A 21,869-nucleotide genomic window follows, 5' to 3' on the forward strand; every position below is an offset into this window, starting at 1 on the left:
AACAGATGTCTTTTGTGAAAGGTTCCATGGAGAACAAGATATGGACATTCCCTACTCTGTTTGGCTATGTGTAGTAAACAGTTCCACTATATCTTGTATCACCATTGTGGGTTTGTTTGGTTGCGATCATTTGTACAAGGTGTTGTGTTTCTATCATAATAAAGGATGAACAAATAAAGAAACTCTAGAACATGTACCTGTCTTCCATACAGCTTTATTTGTTTTCACAATATAAGAGTGCAAAACAAAGAGTATAACCAGAGGAGCAAAACTTACATCAAACCAAATTGATTTGACATCAAACCAACAGATTTCTTTTTCGAGTGGTGCTCAGGGTTCCCAAAGGAGATCTTCTTAAACATGTTGATGCCCTTCAGGCTATCTTTATCCTGTATACGGTAGCAACTGGCGGGGTTGACATTGTTAACTTACAACATGTGAAGCATGGTAGATGTGTCGACAGAAGGTTTGAGTCTGCTGAATACAACGGCAGAGTTAGAGTCACTGGCAGCCCGGGTGCTCAAAGTCGGGTCGCTCACAACGTTGGCGCTCGCGATTGAGTTGTTGTCGACCGTTTTGTTGTTAGCACGCTCGGCAGCCACAGCACTCTCTTCTTTCCCAAACGTTATTGTCATCCACCATTGATCAGACCATGGCTCGCTATTGATCTTGGGGAGATTCACGTGTCCCATGTCGAGCCACCAGCTATCAGGGTGTCAATATCCACACAGGTCTTCACGTTGTCAATCAACTGGCTTCTCTTTCAAAAGGTTCATCCACCAACTGTCCTCCTCAAGACAATCAATTCCTCGCCAAGATCTCGAGTCGTCTCACTTGTTACTGAACTAAGGTGCTGGTATGGAAACAAAGTCTAGCCAACCACAGGCCAATGTTTAATTAGACCAGTATGCATAGGATTACAGTAATACACTGATCCAGGCGTTTCTCCAGTGAAACAGATTCACTTTGTCTTGAGCTAACTTTGGCTCTCTTACTAGATCTGGGTAGACCATGTCCTTTGGCACCTAGTGAGACGGGTGGCCTCTTTCCACAAATCAAATCAAAAACAAAAATGTGTTCAGCTTAACATCATCTGGGTCGTTCTCATAGCTCCCCAGTACAGCACGTAAGCGGGCGTGCCGAAGAATAGAGGCGATATAACCAGTGAGCCAGATGGAGTTCCTTGGCATCAGACCCCCCCCCCCCGCCAGATCGTATGACAGGTAGATGATGGAAATGAAGAGAAAGTATAACCGAGTCCCTTGGTAAGACGACATGAGGTCAATTGCATCGAACTAGTCTGTGGAAGCCGATCATGTTAATCCAGACAAACACGAATGTTGTCCATTTTAGAATTGGGAACAGAGAAGGACCTCGTCTGCCTGAGCATTCGATTCACGAGACGACGACCTCCGTGCCGCCGCAAAATTCGTAGTATAACCAGGTGTAAATGTAGGTGATTAAGAAGATGAACATGACGAGTTTATGGGAGACGTATACACCCGACATTTGGCCAATGATCACACTGGTGTCACTGTGACTGATTCGTCTCTCTGAGCTCAGGATGATCAGAATGGAACCTCCGATCAAGGTGATGCACACCATCAGAGACCACAGGGCTCAGGGAGAGTGGTGAAAACTGGCACACTCGTGGTGTGGTCTTTTTTTTTTAATGTTTACATAAAAACAACGAATGGTTGGGCGACTATACTTGCTTTACCAATCTAGCCAAGTCTCCCGTGTTACCGGCCAGCGTCCTGCTCTCAAACTTCGACACAGTCTCCACAAATGTTGGGTTTGAGGTTGCGTAAAATGTTGAAGTATGGGGGCCAACTGCATGAAACTCGTTTGTAGCTGCGCTTGCGACTTCTGATATTGGCACACTGCTGAGGAAGAAGCTGCTGCTGCTACTGATGCTGCTGCTGCTGCTGCAAAGTCTTGATCAGATTATTGATTTGGGTCTGAGTAATGGACATTGTATCTTACATGCATTCCGGTTTAGGTGCTGGAGTATCTCCTCTAGGTTCTGTTACTCCGATGTTAGTATCTTTGTCAGTAGGTTTAACACCAGCACAGAATTTAGTTTTCACCCTGGTACGTCTGGTGAACTCCTTAGCTCCTTGCACCGTGAACAGTGTGTCCGGATTATCAGTCTCTGAGTTAGAATGCTATTCTGAACCTTGATGGCCTCTAATACATCCTTGAGCACTCGCACCTCAGCGGCTTGTTCTAGCATGGCCTCCCTCAGGGATTTAACAGTTTCCGTGATACTCTGCCCCTCGGAGCTCTCATCTGACGCATCAGAGGGCGTTTCGGTCTGGGCATAGACAACCCCGGCACTCTCCTTCAGATGCCTGCGTCGAGGACCGAGTCTTTCAGGGTGGAAAAGCCCATCCTGGTCATTGTCCGGACCAGGTCCTTACCTGTCACCAGGTTGCAAGAGCCCCCTGGCCTGTTCAAGTTCCGTACCGTCAGCACGGCCCTGTACAAAGACAGAAAGCTTTTCAAAGTACACTCTATCCCTGGGACCATTGAGAAGACCGTAGTCAGAGGGATCATACCCATGCCCAAGATGAGCACGGACAGAGTCCCTCGCTGGCCCGACTACAAAGTGTGGTTGATAGATGGCAGGTATTATAAACTGTCCGACTGTTACGGAAACTGAGAGGTACCTCAGATGTGTCAAGGATCCCAGCGAGTGCAAGACAGTATGCACCCCTTGTCACCGAGGTATTTGCTTTGACCAGGATAAGAAAGTCACTTGGATGGAGGGTTCAGCCGTGGTAGAGATCGAGTCTCCTCCACTCAAACCCTTTTCCAGACTGCACATATCGGACGGACCCGTGTCTTTCTCAGATCTACTGAAAGACGGCATCCCGGGAATGTCCGAAATGGAGTTACTGCAGGCCATAAACACCAGCATAAAGCTCATCGAGGTGCGAGAAGACACCTCTGCCTTTTGATGTCATATGGTCATACTACCCAAAGCGAACACTGGTGCCATCTCTGGATATGACCAGATCCGTGCTGGATGATTCCATCTTGTCATCTGGGGTGCACTGGTAAGCTTGTGTTTTGTGCAGGTTTGGATGGATTTCACTCGTGAGAGTACCTTCAATTGTCACATTCTCGTACACGTCTGACATGACCAAGCCCTCCTTGCTGTTCATGCTGGTGATCAGCATGTCCACGGACACTGAGCCATCATAGACAATGACTTTGGGAGGCTTACATTCTTGAGTTGCCTTGGTGTTGCTCATGGCTGTGGCGAACAGTGTATTATCACTCTGTACTGGTATGGGATCCTAAGGATCTAACAGCGTGTTAGGTTTCCAGCACGCTCTCTTGCTCTTACATATAAAAACATTATATCCAACAAATGTCTCCGACCGTGGAGCCTTTATCCAACCATGGCTGAAATATCCAACCATGGCTGAAATGTCAAACCATGGCTAAAACATTGCCGTGGTTGGATATAACAGCCGTGGTTGGATAAATGGTGCAGGTCCGCCCACTCTAGATTGCCAGACCTAACAATCTTCTCATTCCATAGGTAACCGAGCTAGGGTGAACATCTCCTGTGAAATTTCAACTCTTGAAGTTTTTCCGATCGAGGTTGAAAACTCATCCTGCCTATTTGGTCTTTTGACTTTCCTGATTGTCATTGCTGTTGCAGCGTGGTACTACAAAACCACGAAATTGCAAAGGACAGCGGAGAATACGGGGGAGGTCTGAAAAGAGACAGTGCCTGTATGTTATAACTTATGTGGGATGTGGTCTGGAATCTTGTTTTGTTATTTTTGGACCTGAAAACTTATTTTTGTACTTATTTATGAATGGTCAATCCTTTTCATGTTTACAGAAAAATAAAAAGTGACTTTCGTACATATCAATTATATCTCAGTGTTATTTTGTAGGTGATTCAGTGAGCTGACAGATGTAACAAATAACATCACACATACACGTGAAAAAGTATTATATCTTTTTTCAAATAGAAACTCATTACATTCCAAGACAGGATGAAATCTTGACCCAACTATAACTAATCGAGTTGAAAACTCTTTAAAACAGTATGGAACAGCGAGTCTTCGCAGTCAAAGCGGACTACACTACACTACGGAACCCATACTCGGGTCCGGGTGTCGCCTAGGTAAAGGTACCTAGCTATGTTTTTCTTAGAGTTTACCTTGCCGTGCTCATCTAGAATGACCTTAAATGTGTCGTGTTGCTTTCGAGTAGTTGTCGTCCTCTGTAGTGATGTCGCACAGCAGTCAGAACCTATCCTCACTTGAAGCCAGCTCCCTAAACAGCAGTTTGGGGATGCTGTCATCGGGGATGGCAAACAGCAGTTCCCTGAAGGTCGACATGTGCATGTCTCGATCCTCATGGTAGCTCTTGTTGTCTATCCTCATTGTAATGACCTCGCACCCGCAGGCCGTCAGCACGACCAAGATGTCGGACCCAGATGTGTACACAGTCACACTACCTTTCAGAACGTTGGCCAACTCCACGAGCAGCGTGTCGGCCTCTGTGCTTGTACACCTTAGACACGCGTCCCCAATATATACATTTGTATAGTTCGGGGTCTGCGAAAGTCGCCACGAAGACACCCTCGACTGCCTTGGGTCTGTCTATCGAGCTGTCGGCGTAACTGGGACCCACGTCGGACAGCTCATACTCAGGAAGTTTCAGATCCTCAAGCGTGTCCACAATTACGCATTCGTACTCACGGTACTCCAGGTACTTCTGTTGGAACGACACCAGGTTATCGGCCGAGGTTCCCTCTAGGAGCTCATCCTTAAAGGAGTCTCCCTTTGCGCCGGTCACTAGGAACAACTCATTTTTCATACCCATGTCGGCCAACAGCTTGATCGTGGTGTATTCTATGGCGCACAGATTACACTTACAGAACTCTATGTAAGGTACAGGGGGGCTGTTTAGTCTGATCTCCCTCACGGCCGGCTTCTGAGCCCCCGCGCAATCCTTTATGAGCACTACACACCGGATGCCTGCATTTTCCATGCCTGCGAATCACCCTTAATGTATTCACTTTGTGGATAACCATGAGATGGTCTATCAGAGTCCAATCCTGTCACTGGCACGGTCTGTTGATCAATTTGAACGGCGCCAGGTGAGGGTTGGCCAGCATCGCATGGAGAGCCTTGTGTTTCAACCCCATTTTGGTCAAAGTGTTATCCGATTGACTAAGAGCCAAATGGACTAGGTCTATAGTCTGTGTACACGGACAGTCTGGTTGGTCACCTTTGATTGGATGTTTTAGGCACCGTTGGACAAATGCTCTAGAGTTGGAGCCCCGGTGGGACAAATGAGCCCTGGTCAGACAAAATGGTCTACGGTTGGAGATATGAGCCCTGGTTGGATGTTTCACCACTGAACTCTCGCATGGGGTGCAAGGACACTACATGTACATTTATTCCTCTTCATGGTGATTGTTGTCATGATCGTTGTCATCGTGGTCGATGTCAACACAAGAGACATCATCCGAATCTCCGGTCAGTGACGCCTCTACATACTTCCTGTTGATTTTTTCCTGGTTGAAAAGTATGTTCCTTTAACACAAGTCGGTAGGATCTAACCAGGAGGCCATTCTCCTTGCCGCAGAGGCCAGCTGAGTCCCGACTCTCATGTTCACACACATAGGAGCCAGACAGTTAAGCACCTGGGGGCAGAAACAGTTCAGCCACGGGAACTTGTTGCATATACCCTTAGAAATCGTGGGCCTTAAACAACTCTGTATGGTGACCTGGTCGGTCCCTGGCCTGATTATCACCAGGTACGTGGTGGACCACTCTACCATGCTCAAGTACGTGAGCGAGAACCCACATCAGCCACAGCTGCGTGTTGTATCGCCACAAGGTTGCCTGGTCCAGAATGTCGTTGTTCCTGATCTTGAGTTCCAGCAGCGCTCTGTTGTCCTTTACGGTGTCGTGGGCCACCAGGTCCACCTCGGTGTAGAAGCCCCATGTGTCGTGGATGGACGTGCAGCCACGCATACAGCCGTTGTGGTACGTGTAGTAACCGGGCACGCTGAACCTATCAGGCGTGGGGACACCGGCCAACCCTTAGCCTTGCACAAACAGGAGTCAAGCACAGAGCCTCGAGCTGCGTGAGAATGAGGAGGGACACGGGGCCCACATCACATATCTTCTTCTTTCTGTTGAACACATCCTTACACTGTGCGGACCTAGGGATCCCCTTCGAGAGATATGAATCGCAAGAAACCGAGCTTTGGAGGCTTCGAGTCTCTTATATCCAAGAACAAGTACTTCCCCTCCCTCCCAGAAACAATCAAGCTGGTTATCCCCTTACACTTACTAATAACACTCTGTGTTGGGTCACGTACAGTAGGTATCCATTGCTCGGTACATGTACCATAAATTTTAAATCTGTAGTAACTGATTTTGGCCACTTTGGGCCAGCAGAAACAAATTGTGAACACATCGCTGTCATCACCTTTTCAGTTGATACGGTATACATTTTTTCCAACAGTTGTCTAAGTACATATCCAGCAGATACAGAACAACATTAGCATTAATTTGTTGTGTTTGTGTCCACCTGATGAATGTAAGTCCAAAATTTGCTCTTCTTTTAGCTCTGCTTTTCTCTCCATCACCTCCAAAGGGAATATCTGGCTCAATAGCTGCTTAATACTCCATGTTCACCAGCTAGTTGCTGACTCTTTCTGTCTGCTGTTTGGCCGTGTAGAGGTAGGCAGTTAGTGTACAGTGGGTCTTTAAAGGTGTTTTGCTGAAAACCGCTGTCTGCTGCAGCCAAAAACAACACTATGAGAGCAGTGAGACTGAACCAAAGAAGTAAGGTTGTGGGCTGAAAAATCAAAGCAAGCAGCTCAAAGCAGCTAAAAAGCTCAGCCGGGCCAAGGGGAATCGCAGAGTCGGGTGTTAATTCTCTGTGGAGAATCCAGTATTTCACAAAAAAAACAGAGAAAAGTTATGAAAAATTGATTGAGTGCTGATATTCATGGATTGAAAAGGAGCCTGAGATACAAATGTTAATATTTTAGGCCAGCATAGAAGAAAAACGGGTTTTATTCTTGCTTATCTGTTACATACATTATGTGTTTAAGGTTTTAGAGGTACGTGCACTTAGACAGCCAGTGTGCTGGACAGAGCACTCCACAGTTTGGTGGTCTTTCTCTATGTAGAAGGTGGACGTCAAAGTAAGTAAGGCATGTGGTTTCTCTGCAGTACCTTTACAAAGAAAGTTATTGATGTGTATAAATAAATCCACGTAACAATAAACTTTCATAGGTTCAACGTAACAACCTACAACTGTTATAGTCTTATCAAGATTCAGTAGGTGCTTCTCCTGACATTCTCTGGATCTACCCAGGGGTGTAATCTCCTTTCTACGGTGAGACCAGTTCACTGGGTAGAGCTTTAGACCAAATATCTTGCTGCGTGTAGAGGGCTGTAGATGTGTTCTTCTTTTGAAAAGTGTCAGTGACATCATGTGGGTATCAGCTGTCATAAACCAAAGGATATCCATGACAAGGCAGGAACCCAGCAAACCTTAAACATTGCTTGGCATCTTTATACACCAAGCCCTGGAACTGCAGACAACGTGTCCTGCAAGAGGAACAATTAGCAAAAGGAAAATTAAAATTCTAAAAAAAAGAAAAGATTGTCAATGTTTCTATAGTTAACAAGAACATGATACAGAAGCTCAGGATAAAATGGTTAAATCCAGACATCTTTCCAGACACCTAGAATTTGAAAAAGTTAACACTATAGATATCTGTTTTTCATATTTATCAGAGGTACCTCCTCTATAAAATTAAAATTTCCCCATAATACAAAGGGGAAAAACAAAATCCTGCATGTCACAGCCTATTTGTAGTCCAAATATCACATGATTTACATATATACTGCTTGAAAAATAGCATAAAACAAAAACACAGTGTATGTTTGCTACATCATGTACATGTACTGAAAAAAATGTCACATTCAAACTTTTATGTATTTATTTATTTTAATTTAACAGGGAAACCTAATCTTAAAAACACTGGCAAAATACTGTAGGCAGCAAGGACAAAGACTTGCACACAAATGATACATAGAATATAAACAGATTAGATAATTTGATACATTTTCTAAAATTAAAAAAGACATCACAGAAATGCCATACATAAAAATAAAAACACAACCTAGAGACTGCTCTCGAATGCTCTTAGAACAAGAACGCAATTTTGTCAGTGGACTGAGATAATTCTCTTTCTTTCTAAGAAAAAAAATGTAGTCGCTTCTGCTGTGTCCTGTTCTTTAATAATGTCAAATGTCAATGTCAGAATCCTAATAAAGCAACTGCAACTACTTGTGCTGCAGGAAAATAAAAATATTCTTTTATATACTTTTCTTAAAGATCAGAATGACTTACCTGCAGTGGCGAATATTAATGAAGCATTTTACCATCTTTAACATAAGCCTCTACCCTTACTTTAAGAAACCTCCCCCTAAAATGTGGGCAGAGGGGGATTTCCTAACCACAAGGAGGGGCACATTCCTGTTTAGTGAAGCATATTGACTATCACACTCTTGTTTGACAAACAAGTGATTCTTAAATAATCAAAAAGACATAAAATCTACAATAAAATCAATGCACCATATCAAACTGATTTCTAACATATTTCTGATAGACAAAAAACATTCACCCTTTATTTAGATGCAGAAAGATAATTTTTCCTGGTAAATATGTAGATCTTACTCAAAGTAAATCATGTCTGTGCTTTGGGTTTTCATCCATACAGCTTTTCCGTGATTAAGCCATATAGTTTCTCTTTCTGTTAGCAAAAATGTGTGTCCAGGATCTGTATTCACTCAATTTCACAACTGAGTGTGAAATATCAAACTCACCAGCACAGTATATGAGTATATGTCTAGGTAGGTGTGTATATATTTTAATTCTTAAAACAAATGTTTGACACTATGTGAAATATGCTTATCTGACTTTTGCAGATTGATACCACTTTCCTGTCCGTAAGGCAAATGTGGAAATAAAGGTAGCAGATAGTTAGCTTAGCTAGAGGTTCCCCCTGTTTCCAGCCCATATAATTAACAGACAAATATGAGAGTGGTGTCCATTAAAATTCTTATCCCTCCTTGTTTTCTTAATTTACTGCCTTTAGTATCCATTTATCTCACTAAGGCATGTTTCAGGCCTAACAATGGTGACACTACGCCTAAACAACCAAATGCACTGACAGAAAAAAGATGCATACTTAGAGCTATGCAGAAGTAATTATAATAACATTCAAAAATACAGTTTAACAATAATTTCATATATATAAAATGCATTTTACTTCCCTTAAATAATATGATCAAATTATTTTAATATATTTTGCTTGATAGAAGAGATTACCACAGTGATCATGCATAACATCATTAGACGTGCCTAATACAAATGATCACTATTAGATTTGTTTCTTGCTTTGATAACAAACTCTGTCCTTGGAAATTAATTTTCTTTTATCAGAGGTTTCCATAGATGTTGAGGTCCGCAGTGTTGATGTAATCGTCCCCGCTATCAAGGTCCTGTGAGAGATTAAGTTCATTATTGTCCCAGATGTTGATAGTACGAGTGTACTGTATGCAATTCTTGGAAATAAATCATTGGCAAATTAGTAATACCTCTTTGTAACTGAAGGATTTTGGTTGGCTGAGGTCCATTAAAAACAACAGCAATATTAAGCAGAAAGAGAAAAAGAGTGACATAATACATTGTTGTACTACAATATATTGTATGATATCTTTATTTTACCAACTGGTCAGGTTCAAGAGGAGTAGGCCAAGTACCTTTTGGGGGATGGGAAATGAGGCTTGGAGATTTTCTGGTGAGCGCAGGATTGTAAATTCACATTATTGGGCCTGTGGATTAGAATTTTTTGTCACCACACAGTTGGGAAAACAACAATTAGCTATTTAATTGTGTTATATTTAACATGCTTACGTATGACCAAACTCCATCAAGTTCACCTGAGGCCTTCTGTAATAGAAAAAAAGCATATGATGTAATATAAATCATAACATTTTAGTGCAGACAATGGAACACAGAGATTTACTTGTTTCATTATAACAAAAGTGAATTCTCAAACGTTAAGTATGATTTAACTGTGAAAATGAAAAGTGTGTTTGAAAATAACCAAGTGATAAAAAAAATGACTTGTGAAAATTATCAGTGGAGGCTGACAGTCTATCATCAATGGTTTTTATGTCCAACCTTGAAAGTCTGCTCCAAATAGACCTTCTGCACAGCAAAGGAGAACAGAAACTATGCAAATGTTGTGGTGCATATAAATAAAAGCTTAGATCTTAATAAAAACAACACAAAAATGCACTACATTACACATGCAAATTACAGTGAATAATTCTGTGACCAGTACACAGCTGTAACTGGGACAGTACAGAACTAGCCACTAAAATTACATACAGCATAATAGACCATAGTTAAAGACCCTAAAATTGCCTCTTGCCTTTGGTCAGCATGAGATGGTCCTGAGCCACCAGAACGAATCCTGCAAATTTCAGAGATTCAATTATACTTGTGTAAAATGAAAAGTTACTAAGATAACAGTACTCTTGCCAACTCCAGGATGAGAGAGGGCTAACAATCACAAACCACTGTTTCTTCTCACCTGCGAGACATCCTGGACAGCCGGTTCCACATGCTAAAAGTGATGGAAAATTACATTATGATAATGACAGAAAATAATTAAAATTGTGTGATATCAGTGTAACACTATGAACTAAATCTGCTTTTCAACATTTTTACCTGCCATCTGGACTTTGGAGCTCTGCAATGCGTCTCCTTGAGCAGAGAGAAACAGTGTTGTTTTATTAAAAGGCACATACTGTACACAAATGAGTTAAAAAATGGGGAGATGTGCAAGAAAATAAATTATTTATTTTGCTCTTAAGTGATGTGCTCTGTTGATCAATGAATATCAGTCTACTACATTACTCACTTGTATTTTTTCACCATGAAAATGCAGAAGACTCCAAAAATCATAGCGGTACCAATCCCTACTACAGCAGGAATGATGATGTGGTTATAGTTTCCTGTACCTACAAATAGACAGAATTTATATCAGAGACATTCTTCCTTTAAATCGCACAAATGGGAGGAGGACAAAATCCAGTATATCAACTTCAAAATAAAGGACACCCTCAAAAGTCCACAACAAAGTGAAAAAATCTTACGTTTTAAGTAGAGTTTCAGCGTTGCAGAGGATGTCTTCTCTCCATTAAATGTAGCTGTGCAGGTGACTTCACTGTGATCATCCTTCTCCTCAGGAATGAACGTCATGATGGATTGTAGCTCCCAATTGCCAGAATGAATTTCTCTGTGAACCTCAGTGACCCCATCTGTTGTGCTCCTACTCCATGTGAGTTTAGGTACATGGGATGAACAGGTGTGGGTGACTGAGCAGGTGACAATGTAAGGACGTCCTTCAGTGGCTGTCTTTGCGTGACGGAGTTCAGGCATTGGAGGATCAGCTATAAATGAACAAAGGTAGATTTAAAATAAGAGGCAAATCGCTGTAACGTAGAAAAGGGGTGTAGATTTATGAAATCTCAGAGAGTTGGTGACTTACCAAGCATATTCAACGCGACACAATCCTCAACAAAGGAGAACTTGTCTTTAGTGGATGTATCAGTCTCTGTTCGTGCTAGTTCAATCCGGAAACAGAAAGGGCCATTGTCGTGATTTTTAATTTCAGTCATTTCTAAGGTGCAGTTGTTCTGACCCAATTTTCCCAACAACCGCGTGCGACCCCTGAAGTTTTCCAAGACCCTCGTCTGATCCTCGTAATAGATTAATTCATTTTTGTTATTTGAACGATGCCAGATCCCTCTGAGTCTGGAGGAGGGCAGGTTTTCTTTAGGATGAGTGAATGAACAGGGTACCACAACACACGATGTAACCAAGGCATCAAGGCTTTTCACAACAGTGGCCTTCCATTCTTCACTAAACACGGGGCTGCAAGTAGCTGAAAGAGAAAAGTGGAAGTCACAAAGAAATGAAGTATAGTTATTGTTTCTTTTTATTAACTAGGGTATGTGAGAATAAGACTGGAAACAAAGAGGCGACTAGATTTGTTACCTGCAAGAAGCAGACAGAATATCTTCATGTTTCCCTCTTTGTCCATTGGCGCAATACACTGTGTGATGTTTAAATTGAATGAAAGCTAATGAAAAATAACATCACAAGCTGAGAGTGGAACTTCTTCAAACAGCACTAATCTTCAAATACAAGAACTGTTTATTCATACAGCAAATACTCTTATTTTTAATGTCCTAATGAGGATATACATATGTGAAACAATAGCTAACAGATAAACCATTAATTTTCTCATCAATAGTTAAAACAGTTCATTTCATGTGTGTTTTGGTTACACTCTCTTTCTGTTCCTGTTCTGTATGTGACTATTTTCAAAAGGTAAGCCACACTATGAATACATGAATCTAATCAGCAGGACAAACGGTAAGTAAAAAAATTTAAAGAAAAAAAACAAGAAACAAAGAAAAAAGAAACAAAATATCTAAGCCACATCATTCTTGAGCCCTCCGGTATTTTAGAAACTTTCAATATGGAATAGTTAAAGAAAATGTCGTGAACCAACATTAGTTGCCTATGCTGTTGTCAGCATTTGAAAGTATAATGTAGCACTACCAGAATCTTACCTGGTAAAGCTGCCGTCTGGCTGATCAGAGATGTCTGTGTTCACTGAAAACACCACCTTGAGAATGAAGATATGTGGTGTGCTATTGTGCAGTTACATTGACAAGGATATGAACTCTAGAGGCAAAAGAAAAAACTGCAGGCCACATTGTAGAACAATATATTTTCATGTCTTTGTGTGGGGAAGTTGAAAGCAGATGTAGTAGATGCAGTAGTAGTAGAGTTAATAGTGCAGAAAGCATGGTTTGGTGTCTTATCTACGTGCGTGAACTCAGAGTTATAGACCTCTTCTATGTTTGCAAGGAAGAATTATAATGATGAGCATGCAGTCACATAGTTGAAAGTATCCGTGATCTCACAGTGCAGTCAGAAAAATGAGAACAGTGAAATATTTGTTGCACTGACTACACGCCCCAGCAGATTGGATTTTAAATGAAATAATGGATATGAGGCTTAACGTGCTGAAAATCGGCCTAAATTTTAGGGAGTTCGTACCCACACAAAATGAGCAGTGAAAAGAATAGGGAACAGAAAGTAGATGGTAGTAGTAGTTTTCAACTTATCAACTTAATCTGTCTGTGACATGCTGACACTTGGTATCTTCCCCCGGTGATGCTCTGCCAGGCCTTTACTGCGGCGCCCTTGTGAGTTTTTGAAGAAATCGTGGAGTCTGCTGAAGGAAAGCCAGGTCTCTCTCATATCCCATTCAGTCCAACATAATGGTGATATTATGTAGGAAGATTAGCTTGATAAAAAAAACAAACAAACAAAAGTATACAGAATCGGACTTTTAACCGATGCATCGACTCTGGGTGGGGGGTATATTATTTTTGTTTGTCGTGTGCTTGTGGTTCACTGTTTTTTTCTCTTTCTTTATAGTCAGTTGTTAGAAACACTAAAAATGATCACTGATGTCTTTTCTTCAAATATTAGAAAAACATTATTCACTCTCCCGCCAAGTCTACGTCAGTTCAGTTGCCCCAAACTCAACTCCTACATCAGCCTACATGAGTCTCATGTTTTACCCATATGACTCATGTTTTAATGTCTTTGTCCATTCTGGGATGTGAAAACTTCAGATCTCCACACGTTCACGGAAAGTAGACAAGACTCAGTTTGTAAAGTTTACAGCTTGCCACACTATAATCCGAATCAGTGGTGCTGAGGGACAGTTGTTTGTTACTCCACTTAGAGTAAAAAAAAAAAAAAAACGAAAGTAAATATGAAATGGATCAGATGATGTTGTAGCCTGATAGGTATGATATCAGATACCTGAATGTCTGCCAATTACAACCAATTACATCCCAAAACCATGTGTGTTGGAGACTCAAAATTAAATAGGTTACCCAGCGTATATTAAGGGGCAACATTAATGCAGTGAAATATCCCTTTGGTGTAATGCATGCTGTGCGTCAGCGTCTCTTAGAACAGTTGACAGTCAGGTGCAAATTTAAATCAGCACAAGTTGGTGACAAACCCAACAGCTTGATATCCACACAGAGATAATCTAGATTGAAAAATTGCAAAGTGGTCCACCAAAATGCCACAAAACCTGAGGAATTTATTATGAAGCTTCTTAAAATGTTTGAAATGATCATTTTTGTCTTACATTCTCTCTCATTATGAGTAAATCCTGTTGGGAGACCATCTTCTACATCAATGGGGGTTCCAGGATTAGCACCTTGGACAGTGGTCATGACGCATAATGTAGATATACTATAAGTAGACCTGAAAAGCAAGAGGACACATCAGACTGTGGGCCTAACTACTGATAGTCTTCACCCTTTATCCAAACTGAACATTATTTTTGTGAAGTATTTAGTTCACAGCTTCATGATCCATAACCTGAGCCCATGATGTGATAATCTTGATAATCTCTAAAATAATAGTTGTACATCTTGAAAATGTACAACTATTTTAGATCAGCTCTATCATTTCCAAAAGTCTGTTATTTATTTCTTTTATTTCATTTTATTTTGTGTAGGAAACAGTTAAAACCCTTAATTCTGTATGGTGTTGTCAAAGTCTAGACATGCCTTTCGTGCAGGTTTGATCAATAACTTAGTTAATAGGTAAATTTTCTTAACTATCAAAGTGATAGTATAGTCCAGTTTGCGGACTGAAGGAAGCACGCATACAGAGCTGAGCAGAACTTAGAATTTAAAATTCTCTCTGCTAAAGATAACATTTGATGAGTACAATAATCACAAGATCCATATGTATTCTGTTTCTTAATGTCTTTCTAAAAATGAATATTAGCTTCTTGTTTGACTGTGATATGGGGAAAAAAGCCCTGATATAGAGACACAATCACTGTCCTCTGCATGGGGCCAGACACACCCCCTATGACCCGTGGTGCACACGAATCTGTTTGATGTTATTATTATCTCCTTTTTTAAATGTAAGGCTGTAAGGCCTAATGAGGCATTGCAGGTGCATGCTCTGCAAGCTCTTCTGCCTGGAATCAGAGGGGAAATGGGTACGTATTACAGTATAAGCTAGGTTTGAGAAAAATTTCTTGAAAGACAGTCAGGCAGAGAGAGAGAAAAAATAAAACTGTCTCTGCCAGATTTACTGACAGCTATACAAAGTAAAGCATGTATGTTTCACTTTTACAATAAAAAACGTGCTTCAGAGGCGTGGTTAGTTTTAGCTCCCATGTCCAAAAATAACAGCGTGCATGACTGTTTCCCGGAAGACTGTCGTTTTTTGGTGTGACAATAAATGTAACATTAAATGATTGAATGTTAGTTTCATATCCATTATTTCATTTAAAATCCAATCCGCTGGAGCGTGTAGTCAATGCAACACATATTTTACTGTTCTCATTTTTTCTGACTGCACTGTAAAACGGTAAAACATGAGACTCATGTAGGCTGATGTAGGAGTTGAGTTTGGGGCAACTGAAATGACGTAGACTTGGCGGGAGAGTGAATAATGTTTTTCTAATATTTGTAGGTTAAGAGAACTGAAGAAAAGACATCAGTGATCATTTTTAGTGTTTCTAACAACTGACTATAGAGAAAGAGAAAAAACCAGTGAACCACAAGCACACGACAAACAAAAATAATATACCCCCCACCCAGAGTCGATGCATCGGTTAAAAGTGCTGACCTTGAGTGCACTCCAAAATTCTTGATTCAACACAAAAGGCATGTCTAGACTTTGACAACACTATACAGAATTAAGGGTTTTAACTGTTTCCTACACAAAATAAAATAAAATAAATAAATAACAGACTTGTGGAAATGATAGAGCTGATCTAAAATAGGTGTACATTTTCAAGATCAGTGGAACCCCCATTGATGTAGAAGCAGGATTTACTCATAATGAGAGAGAATGTAAGACAAAAATGATCATTTCAAACATTTTAAGAAGCTTCATAATAATTTCCTCAGGTTTTGTGGCATTTTGGTGGACCACTTTGCAATTTTTCAATCGAGATTATCTCTGTGTCTGCTGCGGCGTGTAGTCAGTGCAACAAATATTTCACTGTTCTCATTTTTCTGACTGCACTGTGAGATCATGGATACTTTCAACTATGTGACTGCATGCTCATCATTATAATTCTTCCTTGCAAACATAGAAGAGGTCTATAACTCTGAGTTCACGCACATAGATAAGACACCAAACCATGCTTTCTGCACTATTAACTCTACTACTACTGCATCTACTACATCTGCTTTAAACTTTAACTATTAACTTTAACTATCTTTAACTATTCCATATTGAAAGTTTCTAAAATACCGGAGGGCTCAACAATGATGTGGCTTAGATATTTTGTTTCTTTTTTCTTTGTTTCTTGTTTTTTTTACTTACCGTTTGTCCTGCTGATTAGATTCATGTATTCATAGTGTGGCTTACCTTTTGAAAATAGTCACATACAGAACAGGAACAGAAAGAGAGTGTAACCAAAACACACATGAAATGAACTGTTTTAACTTTTGATGAGAAAATTAATGGTTTATCTGTTAGCTATTGTTTCACATATGTATATCCTCATTAGGACATTAAAAATAAGAGTATTTGCTGTATAAATAAACATTTCTTGTATTTGAAGATTAGTGCTGTTTGAAGAAGTTCCACTCTCAGCTTGTGATGTTATTTTTCATTAGCTTTCATTCAATTTAAACATCACACAGTGTATTGCGCCAATGGACAAAGAGGGAAACATGAAGATATTCTGTCTGCTTCTTGCAGGTAACAAATCTAGTCGCCTCTTTGTTTCCAGTCTTATTCTCACATACCCTAGTTAATAAAAAGAAACAATAACTATACTTCATTTCTTTGTGACTTCCACTTTTCTCTTTCAGCTACTTGCAGCCCCGTGTTTAGTGAAGAATGGAAGGCCACTGTTGTGAAAAGCCTTGACGCCTTGGTTACATCGTGTGTTGTGGTACCCTGTTCATTCACTCATCCTAAAGAAAACCTGCCCTCCTCCAGACTCAGAGGGATCTGGCATCGTTCAAATAACAAAAATGAATTAATCTATTACGAGGATCAGACGAGGGTCTTGGAAAACTTCAGGGGTCGCACGCGGTTGTTGGTAAATTGGGTCAGAACAACTGCACCTTAGAAATGACTGAAATTAAAAATCACGACAATGGCCCTTTCTGTTTCCGGATTGAACTAGCACGAACAGAGACTGATACATCCACTAAAGACAAGTTCTCTTTTGTTGAGGATTGTGTCGCGTTGAATATGCTTGGTAAGTCACCAACTCTCTGAGATTTCATAAATCTACACCCCTTTTCTATGTTACAGCGATTTGCCTCTTATTTTAAATCTACCTTTGTTCATTTATAGCTGATCCTCCAATGCCTGAACTCCGTCACGCAAAGACAGCCACTGAAGGACGTCCTTACATTGTCACCTGCTCAGTCACCCACACCTGTTCATCCCATGTACCTAAACTCACATGGAGTAGGAGCACAACAGATGGGGTCACTGAGGTTCACAGAGAAATTCATTCTGGCAATTGGGAGCTACAATCCATCATGACGTTCATTCCTGAGGAGAAGGATGATCACAGTGAAGTCACCTGCACAGCTACATTTAATGGAGAGAAGACATCCTCTGCAACGCTGAAACTCTACTTAAAACGTAAGATCTTTTCACTTTGTTGTGGACTTTTGAGGGTGTCCTTTATTTTGAAGTTGATATACTGGATTTTGTCCTCCTCCCATTTGTGCGATTTAAAGGAAGAATGTCTCTGATATAAATTCTGTCTATTTGTAGGTACAGGAAACTATAACCACATCATCATTCCTGCTGTAGTAGGGATTGGTACCGCTATGATTTTTGGAGTCTTCTGCATTTTCATGGTGAAAAAATACAAGTGTGTTCATTACATATCACTTTACGGAGAGCAAAACCTTCAGTACTTTAAATTAACAAAGAGGGACTGTATGTCTTACTTTTAAGTTCTAAAATATGCTCCTAAATAAAAGGACATTTTTCTGTCTGCTTAGGAAACGCATTGCAGAGCTCCAAAATCAAGAAGGCACGTAAGTACTAAAATGTTTCAGATCAGATTCAGTTTGTAGTGCTACACTGATTTTTATTTCTTCCAGTCTTATGAGAATGTTATTCATGTATTTTATTTTCCCGGTCATATTTAGCATGTGGAATCGGCTGTCCAGGATGTCTCGCAGGTGAGAAAAAAAGGGATTTTTTGGGTTTATCTCATAAAGCAATAAAAGAAAAAAGCTGAAATTACTGTAAGCCATTCTGATTACAGGTAAGAGGCTTTTCAAGGGTTTTTAAATTCATAGATATTATAGTTTAGTGACCATTCCAAACCTTCACATTCTCACATTCATTTCACAGATTTCTGCAGCAGTGGCATGTTTATTTTTTCATCTGTTTTTGACTTTATACCTATATTTAATATGTGAATAATTTTATATTATTTTCTTCTTTTTTATTTTGGGGCCTTATCAGGAACCGAGTGTCATGGTGAGAATTGAAAAAGAGTACCTGAATACAGAAATGCGTTCGTGCAAGTTTTCTTCATTAATTGTGTTGTTCACAGTTAAACCAAAATGCCACAAGGGGGCAGCTCCTTGCTTCCAGCAGACACAATGCAACATTACTGTCCCATAGGAGATCAGGATTTTTTGGGGGGGGACCCCATTCACACCTGATATTAACATATGACCTGTATGTGAATATGTTAATTAGATAATGATGTGATCACAAACCTTTACATTTACACTTGGTATTAATAAGAGTTATCTTGTTGTCTCTATTCTGCCCCCATTGTGAACAGATCTTAACTTCTCAACGTGTCTCTCGTGTGTTTTACCAAGTTTACTTCAAATAGCGGTAAGAGGTGGAATTGGGTTTTTTCTTCACGATGTGGCCACACTGTACGTCCTGGCTTAGATCTGATCACAGTCCTGGCCAGTCGCATTCTGATTGCAATGTGTTCTGTGTGCATTTACACCTTGCATTGACATGCAATTTTTTTCTGTATCCAGACAGAAGATATCTAGATATAGACCACATGTCAATACCAAGTGTAAATGAGGTGTAATTATTCAGTTACTCCTAATAAAGATAGGATTGTATTTAGTTTCTAGATGTTTAACCTTCTTGGTCTAAAAGATGCTAAAAAGAAACCCTGCAGAGCTACAGAGTTAGGTGAATACTCTATGGGTTTGGTACTATAAGTGACCGCTTTTCACATGGCATCTCATCATTTGATATTTTAGGGGTTAATGCAAGTTTGAATATCAAACATAAAAAAATCAAAATGTATCAAAGGTTTATTTTCTTGTTCTTTCAGATAATCGAAGGATGAAATATGTCTTTTTCTTACTGAAATGAAGTCAAGATGCAAATGCTGAGAATTTATGCTCACTTGCAAACTATTGACATATTAGCATCAGAAAAAATTACATTACATTAATAGCAACTTAAAAGAAATGGAACACAAAAAAAGATGTAACGTTTTGTTAACAAAGCTTGAATGTTGCAGCAGCCTAATTCCCTGAAAAGCAAAGTTTTGTACTATAAACTCAGTTAGAAGTCAGTATAGAGTCTGTAAATGGCAAATTATCCTTTCTTAGTATTTATTCTGGTTTGTTTTTCCATCACAAAAATTCAGATTATGCGGAAAAAATACACTTTTCGGTTGTTAAACGCATATTCTACAACCAAAACATTATCCACCCTCCACTGGCTTGTGATATTAGAGACACAGTGTTTGGTTTTCTCAGCTGATAATTATAGCCAGAGTTCACAGGATTGTTCTGTGTGATGTGAATGTGTGTTTTCTGTTAATAATGTTAACTGAACTTTTATAAACCTTAGTAGCTCGTCTAAAAGTGTTTTAATCTCAGTTTAAAGAGAAGAATGTTAAAACTACTTTTCCATCTCAATAACAGATCTCAATTAAATTTCCACACACCACTTCCTGTTCCCTGAATAGATGTATCAGCCTTGTAAACATTTTTCTTCGTACATTAAATCTTGCTTTGTGTTCGGTGTGAGGTGATTGTTTCATTATTACTTGACTGGTAGTACCTTTGTCCTCCAGAAGGGAGAGCAGTCCATGTACAAACCGTCCTCATTCTGCATACTCTAAGTAACAGCTTTGCTAAGGTTTTATGTAAATGTAACAGTCAGAGATATTTGGCACTGACTTCTTTATTCAACTACATTTTGCTGGAGCAAATCTGGAACTCCTAAACCAGACAAGTCAGAGAAACCCTTTTTGGACAATAGGTTATTTAGGACTTGCTGGCATGGATGTTTTTAATAAAATGGCCACTCTCAGTACTCATTCGGTCCTGTTGGCCAGATGGTGGTGCTTTAAAACTGATGAAGAACTGAAGTCATCAAAGGGTGGGGGTAAAACAAGGAGTCGATACAAACTGAGTTAGTTGACAAGTGTGATGGAAAGTTCAAGAGTTTCTGTGGCTCCCCTCAACAAATCAATAGTTCAAGGTGACCGATGTAGTGACATGAATCAGAAAAAAAAAAATGTCTGTGCCATTGCTTTACATCTTTAGTGGAATACACTGAGAGAAAACAATCATTGTAAGTGTCTATAATAATCAGTTACTGGTATCAACTGATACAGCCCACTTGGTTACAATGACGCAAACTTCAACTAACTAAATTGAATTCCAAATTGTAACTGCACCAAATTAAGGATTTCTCCAGACGTTTGTCTTTCAGTCGACTATAACTTTACACCTCTATCTAGAAATGCTTCCAAGTAAGAAAATAATCTGATTTTATTTAGAAAAGTTACATTTTAAATTGGGAAGTTCAGGAGATGAGAATTAAACTAGTCATAGTAAAATAGTCACATAGCGCTGACATAACAGATCGGATTAAAACACATGACGGACAGTCCAAAACTGACTGTGAATAGGGGAGGGGGGTCAGAGAAAGGGGAGGGATAAAGTATGTACTTCTTTTTTTTTGCTGAAGGATGGATACTCTAAAAATGCTTTACTCTCCTCATCAAAATACACCTGACGCTAATAGGATCAGTATGTTTGTTTTGAGAAACAGAAGAAACGTGGATCTTTGCTAGTGATTGAACGTTGTTGGATACCTTCTTTTACATCTCCTTGCATCTTTCTTGCAGAAAGCAGAACTGCAGTAATATAGCGGTTATACGGGTGAAACTTGTTATAGGAAATGACTGACAGCTTTCACTTGAAAAATAAAGATTGGACAGGTTGCATCATTAGGTTACTATATGTTCTCAATCATTTCCATACAGTCTCTGATTTCAAAACCATCCAGCCAAATTCCCATTGAGAAACAAAGTAAAAAAACTCTGAGCTAAACACCACTTTGGGGAGAGGGCAGGATACACTGACTTAAAGGTTTTGAGGTCTAAAAATGCTTTCTATTAGTTACTCTCGTTTCGTTACCTTGAGAGCAATAACAGTGTAATTCTGAAGCCAAAAAAAGTTTCAATAGACTATGGACTAGTGGACACTAGTGGTTATAATAAGCCTTTCCTGTTTTTATTACACCAAAAGTCAATGGATGATAACTGAAACTAAAGAAATCAAATTTAAACAATGATGACACAGTTTACAATAAATTCATACAATTACAATTTTTAGACAATGAAGGGTTCAAACTCTTTAAATGTGCATTTGTGATTAAAGGAATTCCCCAGT

At 39.8% G+C, this 21,869-nt stretch overlaps 2 protein-coding genes across 7 annotated transcripts; one reads left to right on the forward strand and one right to left on the reverse strand.

The window, feature by feature from the left end:
• Positions 1-7,124: 7,124 nt before the first annotated feature.
• On the reverse strand, positions 7,125-12,869 carry LOC120783784 (myeloid cell surface antigen CD33-like). Of its 6 annotated transcripts, none has more exons than XR_005706378.1 (12): positions 12,720-12,869; positions 12,139-12,196; positions 11,630-12,025; positions 11,235-11,531; positions 11,000-11,099; positions 10,807-10,842; positions 10,670-10,702; positions 10,508-10,549; positions 9,985-10,020; positions 9,831-9,902; positions 8,416-9,569; positions 7,125-7,607 (listed from the first exon to the last, which is right to left on the reverse strand). XR_005706378.1 is itself a non-coding variant. In XM_040117010.1 (12 exons), the coding sequence occupies exons 2-12, from the start codon at positions 12,182-12,184 to the stop codon at positions 9,507-9,509; spliced, it is 1,149 nt and encodes a 382-aa protein (XP_039972944.1). In that variant the 5' UTR covers positions 12,185-12,196; positions 12,720-12,869; the 3' UTR covers positions 8,037-9,506. The 6 variants fall into 6 exon arrangements, 5 of the variants coding, with proteins under 5 accessions (XP_039972944.1, XP_039972945.1, XP_039972940.1 ...); XM_040117010.1 differs by lacking the exon at positions 7,125-7,607 and adding an exon at positions 9,666-9,693 and having other exon boundaries at positions 8,037-9,569; XM_040117011.1 differs by lacking the exons at positions 7,125-7,607; positions 9,831-9,902 and adding an exon at positions 9,666-9,693 and having other exon boundaries at positions 8,037-9,569.
• Positions 12,870-16,816: 3,947 nt separating this feature from the next.
• Positions 16,817-18,995, forward strand: LOC120783964 (sialic acid-binding Ig-like lectin 13). The gene is given in 6 exon segments (XM_040117372.1): positions 16,817-16,917; positions 17,031-17,252; positions 17,255-17,425; positions 17,524-17,820; positions 17,956-18,055; positions 18,989-18,995. Coding segments are annotated over 6 exon segments (843 nt in total). The 5' UTR covers positions 16,817-16,871.
• Positions 18,996-21,869: the final 2,874 nt, after the last annotated feature.

Source organism: Xiphias gladius, chromosome 22, assembly GCF_016859285.1.
Source record: "Xiphias gladius isolate SHS-SW01 ecotype Sanya breed wild chromosome 22, ASM1685928v1, whole genome shotgun sequence".
In the NCBI taxonomy this organism is placed as follows: domain Eukaryota; kingdom Metazoa; phylum Chordata; class Actinopteri; order Istiophoriformes; family Xiphiidae; genus Xiphias; species Xiphias gladius.